The 11115-nt window shown below is 51.2% G+C and overlaps 1 protein-coding gene across 1 annotated transcript; it reads right to left on the reverse strand.

Annotated features, from left to right (window-relative positions):
* Positions 1-8043, reverse strand: LOC310852008 (interleukin-12 subunit beta-like). The gene is made up of 6 exons (XM_083754708.1): positions 7884-8043; positions 6013-6267; positions 4185-4296; positions 3735-3922; positions 2084-2250; positions 1-187 (listed from the first exon to the last, which is right to left on the reverse strand). Exons 1-6 carry the CDS (start codon positions 7957-7959, stop codon positions 68-70), a joined length of 918 nt encoding a protein of 305 aa, XP_083610834.1. The 5' UTR covers positions 7960-8043; the 3' UTR covers positions 1-67.
* Positions 8044-11115: the final 3072 nt, after the last annotated feature.

An 11115-nucleotide genomic window follows, 5' to 3' on the forward strand; every position in this document is an offset into this window, starting at 1 on the left:
GCTGTGGAGAGGCCTCTGGCCGGGTCCCCCAAGAGAGGCTGCAGCAGCAGCGTCCCCCCAGGCGTCCTCAGCGGAGGGTGACCCAGGGTGACCACAGGCTCCACATGGAGTTGGTGAAAGGATCCTGGCAGCGAATCTGCGCCCGATGCACAGCCTCCGCATCTTTGATGGTTTCCTCCAGCTGGTCCTGTAAGGAGGGCAAACCAGGTGTGACTGGGCTGGAAGAGGGGCAGAGCCAGGGCCTGCTGGGGGGGAGAGGGAGGCTCTCTGATGTGGGGGTCCCACAGAGCAGAGGGGTCTCAGCTTCTCTCGTTGGCCATGGCTAGAGTCCATGGTGCTCACAGGCCCACCTACTGAGCCCTGGTATTGCGAACCCATTTGCAAGAGGCTCTTAGCCAGGATAAGTTCAGAGAATGTGGGTTGGGGAATTGTAGCCTTTCAGCTGTTGCCGGACTCCAACTTCCATCATTCTTGACCATTGCTGGATGCTGGGAGATGGAGTCCAACAGCAAATGGAAGCTGCCACATTGACTATTTCTGCCTAAGATCCTCCCTGCACAAGGGCAGTATACCTTCCAAGATCAGGTTCTGGGGACAAAGAACAGAAGAAGGGGAGTCGGCTGAGGCTACTGTGCCTCACTTGTGGGCAACTGGTTGGAAGATGTTGGGATTAGACTATTGAGCTGGAGGAGCCCTTGACTTTGGCCTGGCCCACTTTGGCAGTGAGCGGGGGACAGCCTTTTGTGGTCAGGAGATCTCACCCATTCTCAGCTCCCTTGAGCAGGTGGGAAAGTGGCTGGTTATGTTATTGTTGTAGGTTCTGAGTGACAGATGTTGTGGGTGCAAGTCCCCCATAATTCTTGGATCCAACAAGAGTTAGATTTAATCGAGATGGGCATCACTGGAAGAATAAAGGCTGGTGGTGGCCTGTCATTAGCCCATCAGTGAAAGCCATCAACAAGGTAAAATATGCATCTGGATTTGGGGGGTGGAAATTTCCAGGGTTATAGTGAACAATGAGAGAAGTAAAGAGAGAAAAAGTGTCCCTTTTGCAAGTTGGAGGAGGGGGAGCACAAAGGCAGGAAGTCTGTGTTATGCTGCAGAGAGGGTCAGACCTGGTGTCTGGGGTCTCTTGGAATCTGAAACTGCAGCAATGGAAAGAACAGGACCATCTCAGAAGCTGAATGAACTCTCTCCATCTAGACACAGCCTGTAAATATGTTTAGATGAACCCTATATCATAAAGAACCAGCATGAGTTTGACCAAACTGCGGGAGGCAGTGGAGGACAGAGGTGCCTGGCGTTCTCTGGTCCATGGGGTCACGAAGAGTCGGACACGACTAAACGACTAAACAACAACAACAACAATATCATAAAGACACCACAGACTCTACAGTGCCATCTTTTCCAAAGGAAGCACAGACCCCGGGTAAGTGCCTGGAACTTCATACAGCTATGTAACATTATGAAGAAGCAGAGAACATAGGAAGAGCATCTGCTGGATCAGGCCAGTGGCCCATCTAGTCCAGCATCCTGTTCTCACAGCCAGGTGCCTGTAGGAAACCTGCAAGCAGGATTGGAGCACAAGAGCGACTTTCACCTCTTGTGGTTTCCAGCAACTGGGATTCAGAAGCATTTACTGAATGTGGAGAGCAGAGCTTGGCCATCCTGACTGGTAGCCCTCCATAGCCCTTTCCTCCATGCCTTTGTCCAATCCTCTTTTAGAGCCATCCGGGTTGGAGGCCATCATTGGCTCTTGTGGGAGGGAGTTCCATAGGCTGACTATGTGCTGCATAGACTATGATTCTGTCCTGAATCTCCCCACGTTCAGGCTCATCGCATGTCCATAACTTCTAGTGTTATGAGAGAAGGGGGAACAAGCTGTGTCCATCTTCTCCAGGCCACCAGGTATAATTTTACAAACTGGTATCATGTTGTCTCTCACTTGCCTTTTCTCTAAACTAAAATGTCCCAAACTTTGCAACCTTCCTTCGTGGGGAGGAGCTCCATCTCCTTGACCAATTTGGTCGGAAACCAGCCCACGAGGGACGAAACAGGCATTGAAAGCCAGCTTGTTACTCACGCTGCTGACTTCCTTCTGGGTGCCATCGTAATGTTCCAGTTTCAGGCGGTAGCGCAGAGGGAAGTAGGCCGAGGCGCAGTGCCAAGAGGCCGGGGGAGCCCAGCTGAGCTTCAGCTTTGAACCCGACTCCTTGTGGATGGTCAGCTTCTCTGGCGGGTCTGGCTTCACTGCAAGGGGAGGGATGACAAGAGCCGTCAGGCTTCACCCAGGGCCCCCTCCCTCCCTCCCTCCCTCCCTCTGCCTCTGGAGGGGCCACAATAGGGAAATGGTGAGGAAGAAGAAGAAGAAGAAGAAGAAGAAGAAGAAGAAGAAGAAGACGACGAAGAAGAGAGTTTGGATTTGATATCCTGCCTTTCACTCCCTTTAAGGAGTCTCAAAGCGGCTAACATTCTCCTTTCCCTTCCTCCCCCACAACAAACCCTCTGTGAGCTGAGTGGGGCTGAGAGACTTCAGAGAAGTGTGACTGGCCCAAGGTCACCCAGCAGCTGCAGGTGGAGGAGCGGAGACGCGAACCCGGTTCCCCAGATTACGAGACTACCGCTCTTAACCACTACAGTACACCAAACTGGCCAGCCTTCTGCTACTGCCTTCCACTACTGAGAGGCCCAGGTCATCTAGATCAGAGGTTCCCAAATATTATTCAGGCTGCTGCCCCTTTGGTGCCATAAACTCATCCCCAGCACCACCCGACCTATGAAAAGCATTTCTCAAATTAGCGGTTTGTACAGCCCACTGAGGAAGATAACAGAATTAAATTCAAAACTGTCAACAACTGCTCCCCCGCCCCCTGATTTTATTATGTATTTTGTGTTTTAATCTTGTATTGTCATGCTGTGATCTTTGGACAATGGGTGGTATATGAATTTAATAACTAAAAATTTAGTTTGATTAATTCAACAGAATTCATTTGATCCAGTGTGATACCAGTTTTTCAAAGTCTGAGAGCCATTTGCCCCCTGGCTGCCTCCTTACCCCTTACCCCTTAGAATCCCTCTAAAATCCCACTACCACCCACTTTGGGAACCATCAGCAGGTGTTGATCTTTTGGTTGAGGCATTCCCAGCCAGTGAGGTGCTTGTCAGTTAACTCCCCCCCCCCCACAAAAAAGCAGAATTTGATCTGTTAGTGGAAGCAGAGCTCTTTGCAAGACCACAGCTCCCCTGCAGGATAAGCTATGCAGAAGGTCAGCAGCAAGAGAAATTCCTGACAGCAGCAGAACTAGAGGGACTGACATCATCGGCTTTTCATACTTAAAAGCCACCTTGCCCCTTCCAAGCTGCTGCCCCCCCCCCCCATGTTTTAAACTCCCATCAGCACCAGCCATCCAGAGCCACGCTGGCTGCAAGGGCTGCTGGGAGTTGTAGTCCAACGTGTGGTGGGGGGAGAGACCAGGCTGAAGCTTCAGGAGGCTCTGGCTCCATAGAGCCATTCCATATAGGCAGTCCCAACTGCCCCAGTTACTTAGCAGCTCCACCCTTAGCAGTGCCGGGGTCAGACTGGATGGCCCTTGGGGGTCCCTTCCCACGCTGTGCTCCTGCCCTAGTTCTGCGGGTGTCCTTTTGCTTGGCCTCCAAAGGCAGCTGCTGGGCTTCTCCTCATGCCTCCTTTGGATTCTGGAGCGGGGTGGGGAGGGCTGGTCTGGCGTCCCTACCGATGTCCTGGATGGCGACGTCCCTCCGGAGAGCCTGGTAGCTGCCGTCTTCGCCCAGCCCCTCCAGCTCCAGCTCCAGCTCCGTCTTCTCCCCGAAAGGGCAGGGGGAGCAGTCCTCCAGCAGGAGGCGCACCTCGCCCGGAGAGGCCGACACTTCTCTGGCGGGGCAGCGCGCAGAGCCCGGTCCTCTGCGGAGACAGAAACACCAGCAAGGAGCCTTGGGAGGGGCTGTTCCAATCCTAGGACGCTAAGAGGGGGGGGGGGTCCTGGGGCTCAAAGCTGCCAGCCTGCAAGCTCCATCCAACCCCGCTCGAGAGAGGTGGTGCCTGGCTGGCTGGCTGGTGTCAGCAGCCCCCTCGCCCCCCTCCCCATCTCCCCTGATGCTTCAGGTGTTCCAGGCCCTTCAGAGAGGTCCTGCCTCAAAGCGAGGAGGGGAGGCGAGGTACTCACTTGCGGCGCAGGCGGGCGCGGAAGGCGGCTGGGTGCTGAGTCTTCCACCAGCAGCTGAAGGTGCCCCTGTACGAAGGCGCCTCGCAGGCCACCTCAGCTTCTGCCTTTCCAGCTGCAGGGAGCGGGCAGAGTGGTTAGCAGGGACCCTGGCGACTGCCTTGCCCTTCCCACTGCTGGACGAGGAGCCTAGTGATCTGTCAGGCCACCCCGTCGGGGGGGATCCTTGAGCTGTGATTTCCGCATTGCAGGGGGTTGAGCTGGATGACCTTTGGGGCTCCCTTCCAGCGCTACAGTTCTATGGCTCTGTCACAAGACAATCGGGGTTCGTGGCGCAGGTTCACCAAGATCCTTTCCCGCGTCTCCACTTGTGCTACAGCGCCCCCTGCAGGAGCGCCCGTGAGAAATAGTCCATCTACCGCCCATTCATTGGGTTTCATGAACGAAAAGTTACAATTTAGGAATGAACCCGGGGCCGAAATATTATAGGAAGTGGAAAGGCCATGTTTAGACTCGCTGATCTCTTCTGACCACTTCTTTAGCCAGGAAGGCCTAGATCAGGCATGTCCAAAGTCCGTTTTGGGGGCCTAATCCAGCCCACCGGTCGGTTTAATTTGGCCCCTGTGGCAGTTTATTTCCTGGGGCAAAATCCCCAAAGAAACCTTGACAACTTCAATCCTGTAAAGTTCAACAACTTCAGCCTTTAAAAAAGGCAACTCTGGTTGGCCCTTTGGTCAGCCCTCACGGCCCTTCACTTCATCAAATCTGGCCCTCTTTGAAAAGTTTGGACCCCACTGGCCTTTACGTAGTGCTGATGGTCGCCAGTCTGCAAACTGGTTGGACCAGTCAAAGAAGGGCAGCCCTGTCAACATGAAGGTCCTTTGTTTATGAATGGGGAAAGGCTTTTGTCAATGGGCTGGGGGGGGGGGCAAGAGTATTTACCGTATGTAAAGGAAGGGATAGACTGTATCAGACGGGCCAGGAAGAGCCATTAACAAAGTATCTTCATTGACAAGCTGGAAAGCAAATTGGAAAACAGGATCTTGGCGCCTGCTCAGGGCTTCTTGGACAACCCTTTTCTATTACCTTAATGTTCCCTTTTGAGGTGGTCTTTATGCCCAGGGGGCGGATCATTTATGGGCTTTTTAAGTTGTTGTACACGTGTCTTGGGGGTTCCTCATCTCCTTGCAAGGGTGAGGGGGGAGACTCGGTTGCAACAGGTGCAATAAAGAATCCTTGCTTCCTCTCAACTGGTTGTAAAATAAAGGTAAAGGGACCCCTGACCATTAGGTCCAGTTGCAGACGACTCTGGGATTGCGGCGCTCATCTCGCTTTACTGGCTGAGGGAGCCGGCGTACAGCTTTTGGGTCATGTGGCCAGCATGACTAAGCCGCTTCTGGCGAACCAGAGCAGCACACGGAAACGGCGTTTACCTCCCTGCCGGAGCGGTACCTATTTATCGACTTGCACTTTGACATGCTTTTGAACTGCTAGGTTGGCAGGAGCTGGGACCGAGCAACGGGAGCTCACCCCGTCAGGGGGATTTGAACCGCTGACCTTCTGATCGGCAAGTCCTAGGCTCTGTGGTTTAACCCAAAGTGCCAGCCGCGTAGCCCCTGTTTAAATCTCTGAGCGACTGCTGACCTCAAGGGATTCCAAGTCCCTTGGCTGGAGTTAGGCTGTTCAAGCCAAGCCCATTTCTTATAACAATCCTATGATTCAAATGCCCAAAGGCAGGTCCCGACTCGCCCTCCCCAGCCGTAATGTCGGAGCCCAACGAAGGCGCAGATTCTGCGAAGGCTCCCAAGGGGTCCCCTGATCCCCACCTCACCTTTTCGGACGAAGAGGGGGAAGTCCGGGTCGTACACGGCCAGGAAGGTTCTGCTCAGCACCTGTCCTGCAGCTCCCCAGCAGGTGTAGTTGCGGGCAGAGGCGAGGTCCAGGGGGCCGACACGCAGGAGGTGCCCCCAGGGTGGCAGCTCCTCCATCTCCACCAGGGCTCCGTCCTCCACTTCCCAGCTCACCCGCTGCCCCACCGGGGCGTCGCACGTCAGGTTCACCTTCGCGTTGATGTCCCCGACCTGCACTGGAGAGGGGAAGAGAGAGAATTGGGGGGGAAGCGGTGGCAGAAGGGCTGCGGTGGGGAAGCGCCCCTTCATGAGTTTGGAATGCCAAGCCACCAGGCTGGGAGGACTGCACTGAGGGTGCCCCCTCCCTCGGCCAGGGCACGGTGGTCTTCTAATAGTTGGAAGCAGCCCAGAGTGGCTGGGGCAACCCAATCAGATGGGTGACATACAAACAAATTATTATTATTATTATTATAGGGCAGCTCCCGCCCAAACTATTTATTTATTTATTTCGCAAAATTTATGCACCGCCTGACTGTAAAAAAAATCAAAACCAAACCACACACACACACACACACACAGAGAGAGAGCAGTTTACAAAAGGATAAAACAAGAAAATCGATAGAAATTTACAACAATGCTTTAAAATATACAAAAAGTTTAAAATGCTAAAGCAGCTTAAAATTTAGGTCAACAGTCTACCTATTTTGGTAGGCTTGTCTAAACAAGAATATTTTTTAAAGGCGCAGAAATGAGAATAACGAAAGGCGCTTGCTTGATGTCAAGAGGCAGGGAGTTCCAAAGTGTAGGTGCTGCCACACCAAATGATTGCATTCTTAGGAATGGGGGTGTTATGTGGCTTCTGGAGCAGTGCCAGTTCTGCTGATTGAAGTGGCTGAGTGGTCACCTGTGGGGTCAGGCGGTCTCACGGGTAAACTGGTCCCAAGTTTTCAAAGGCTTTGTAATACCTTGAACAGTAATACCTTGAACTTGGCCCAAACCTGTTTAAAGGTAAGGGGGACCCCTGACCGTTAGGTCCAGTCGCGGACGACTCTGGGGTTGCAGCGCTCATCTTGCTTTACTGGCCGAGGGAGCCGGCATTTGTCCTCATACAGCTTCCGGGTCATGTGGCCAGCAGGACTAAGCCGCTTCTGGCAAACCAGAGCAGCGCACGGAAACGCTGTTTACCTTCCCGCCGGAGCGGTACCTATTTATCTGCTTGCACTTTGATGTGCTTTCAAACTTCTAGGTGGGCATTAGCTGGGACTGAGCAACGGGAGCTCACCCCTTTGTGGGGAATCAAACTGCCGACCTTCTGATCGGTAATCCCTAGGCTCTGTGGTTTAGACCACAGCGCCACCCACATCCCTCAAACCTATTTAGGGAAGTTTTAAATGTTTGATTCTATTTTTTAATATTCTGTTGGGAGCTGCCCAGAGTGGCTGGGGAAACCCAGTTAGATGGGCAGGGTATAAATTATTATTATTATTATTATTATTATTATTATTATTATTATTATTATTAAACCGGTGCAGACCTCTGAGTACAGAAGTTAGATGCTGACAAGGCCACACTCTTGCCAGCAGTCGTGCTGCAGCATTCTGCCCTAACTGCAGGTTCCAGATCAAGTATGAGGAAAGTCCCACTGAGCAATTACAGCCCCCCCCCCAAATTCCTGGGATGGGGGGCACGCACAGGAGCTACACATCTGGGTGCAGCCTGCTTTTCTCTCCCTCCTTCTGTGCATCTTTGTGCAGAGATTCAAGCAGAGACACACAGCCCTTTGTGGACCACATTCTGTCCCCTCCCTTCCCTTCTGGGCCCCTGAGATGGGGCTTGCCTCTGGGGCACTTACAGTTGGCGGGAAAAGCCACAGAGGCTTCTGCGATGAGCGCCGTGCCCAGGAGAGCCACCAACGTCATGGGCATCATCTTCAGGCCGCGTGAGGAGAGACTCCGCTGGAGACGAGGGCAGTGAAGGTAAGGGGGGAGGATCCTGCCCAGGAAGGAAGACAAAATGACCCAAGGGGAAACCCAAATCTCTCCAGACAGGGACCACCAGCAGCCCACCAGGGTCAGGGCCAGAGACTTCCAGTGGCATCTTGACCCCACTCCATGTCTGCCTCCACCCTCTGCCTCTCGGGGGCATGGAAAACCCACTGGCCAATGGGGGAGCCCTGCCCTTGCTTCCAGCCACCTCTTGGGAGCAAAGGCTCTGCACCCCCCTCTCCCCCCTTCAGGAAATGAGACTCCTAAGAGCATCAAAAGAAGTTGCTCAACTAGTCCAGCATCTTGTTCTCACAGTGCCAACCTAAAGGGAACCCACCACCAGGACTGGGTAGAAGACCAACACCATCCCCTCCTGTGGCTCCCCCTAAGTGACATGCAGAAGCCCTGCTGCGCAGAGCAGAGCCATCCTGGCTAGGAGCCATTGAAAGCCCCATTCTTCACCATTAGTTTGTCTTAAGAAAATTAAAAAATTACCTACTACCAAAACACAAACAGTGTGGCTGATACATTGGGTATACAATATTCAATAATATACATATTCAATAATATGCATATTCAATAATATTCAATAATAACATATCCAAATTAACCATATGTATACTTCTATATACCTTAACATGCCTCCTTCCACAAGGTTTATTTAATTTTTAACATTTTAATTGCCCCAAATTGTTCAAACCTACTCAAATAATTCAATATTTTCTCAAACCAATCCTCTTCTTTCTCACTGACCTTAAACCCTTTCATTCTATGTATCTTCACAGTTAGGTATTCAAAAATTATAATATTATTCAGTTTTTTCCTCCATTGGTTCACCCCTCGCTCTTCTGTATTTTTCCAATTACTTGCCTGGCTGCAATTACCATCCATTTTACCCATTTGCATTCCTCTTTTGTTTTTAACTCGGTACTACTCAGGCTAATAAGAGCCATTAATTTAGTTATTATTTCCTTGTTCTTCCCACATTTCCCGATATTTCTATACCAATCTGTTTCCAAAATTCATTCACTAACAGACAATCCCACCACGCCGTGAGTTTGTCCAATCCCCTTTTAAAGCCATCAGGGTTGGTGGCCCCCTCTGCTTCCCACGGGAGAAGAAAGCTCCATAGCTTAACTCTGCACTGCTGCGTGAAGGCTGCTCAAGGGGCTCCCTGTGGACACAGCGGCAGGTTGGGGGCCTCATCTCCTGCTCCCACAGATCCTAGGCCTCCACCCCACAACTGCCTTTTCTTCTTCTTGCCCTCTGTTTTGGCACTCTCCTGCTGAGTTGCCCATGAACCTCCCTGGGGGCTTGGGGTTCTGCTGCCTGCCTCCCAAATGTCGCTCAGACCTTTCCCCACACAGCCAGCTCCTCCTCCAAAGCCTGTACCCCAGAAGCCTTCTGCTCCCACTGGACAGTCCCTGCACCCAGGGCCAGATCTACGTATATCATAAACAAGTTCTAGCTTAGGGCCCGGCTCTCTTGGGGGCCCCCAAAAAAATTATAGGGGGAAAACCCTGGATGTACATTTCCAAAATATAAGATAAAAAACAAATAAAATAGATTGTGAGTCTTTGTAAATTGTGTTTCTAAAGGAACTTTTGTTATTGCCAAATGCCAATGTGTTTGCATTGTTTTGTTATGAATAAAAAATCATTTTAAGTTAAAGCTTAGTAATTATTTCACTATTAATATACTTCTTATTAATTGTATCTCAGTTCAACAATTACTTTGATAAAATACATATTTTGTTATGTGCAAATGGCTTGAGATACCTATTAGGTCTATAAATTACCATATAGCATCTATTCAACACAAAAAAACAGCGACAATTTGTTGTTGACGAAGGACAGCTGGACATAGAAAGGGCCCCGTTACCTTCAGTAGCTGAGGGCCACATCAAGCCTCAATCCGGCCCTGCTTGCCTCACAAAGCCCCCTTCCCAAAGCAGGTTGCAGGCCAGAGACTCAGGACCGCCCCTCCCAAAGAGAGCCCTTACCTTCAGGCTGCTGCTGGTGTGTCTGAGGGCTGAGAAGGAGACCTGTCTTATATTGCCTGTCCTGCAGGGAGGAGGTTAGTGAGTGGGCAAGGAAAATCTCCCCAGGCCACAGAGCTGAGGAGGAGGGAGAGATAAGCCATCACTGCCCCCTTCTGGGCCCACACCCACCCACAGGCCAGCCATCACCCCCTGCCTTCCCAGGGGAAGGACAGACTCAGCTCTGGAGGAACTGCCACACCTACAGCCACAGCCCAAGCAAGCCCCTGGGTGGGGGTGGGGGTGGCTCAGGGCTGCCCGTCCGCTGCAGTGCCAGACCGTTGTGCCCTCACCTGCACAACACACACAGTGCTGAGAGATCTCTACTGGTTGCCCGTTTGCTACCTGGCCAAGTTCAAGGTGTTATTGTTCATATATAAAGCCCTTAACCGCGTGGGACCAGTTTTCCTATGAGATGGCCTTGCCCCCCACAGGTGCCCACTCAATTGCTTTGATCAGCAGAACTGGCCACAAATGTAAAACCAGATTCAAGTAAGTAGCCGCATTGGTCTGACTCAGTCAAAATATATATATAAAAATAAAATTTGTCCAGTAGCACCTTGGAGACCAACTAAATTTGTTCTTGGTATAAGCTTTCGTGTGCATGCACACTTCTTCAGATATGAATACCAGTTCCACATCCGTAATAACTTGGTTGTTCAGTGTGGCAGCACTTAAACTTTGGAACTCCCTGCTGCTCTTTTCAGTGCCTGCTAAAAACATTCCTGTTTTGAGAAGCCTGTCTAGACGTTTAGAAAGCCAGTGAATTTTAATCTGTTTTAGTATTTTATTTTTAGTATGTTTTTAAAAGTGTTGTGCTTTCCCCTCAATTTTTTGTAAACCACTTTGAGGTTGTTGCTGTCTTTTTAGCAGTGCATTATAGTAAAAGTAGTAGTAGTAGTAGTAGTAGTAGTAGTGTTTAGTCCTTTAGTCGTGTCCGCCTCTTTGTGACCCCCTGGACCAGAGCACGCCAGGCACTCCTGTTTTCCGCTGCCTCCCACAGTTTGTTCAGACTCATGCTGCTAGCTTCGAGAACACTGTCCCACCATCTCTTCCTCTGT

Source organism: Podarcis gaigeae (genome assembly GCF_964106915.1).
Source record: "Podarcis gaigeae genome assembly, chromosome: 9".
Classification (NCBI taxonomy): Eukaryota; Metazoa; Chordata; class Lepidosauria; order Squamata; family Lacertidae; genus Podarcis; species Podarcis gaigeae.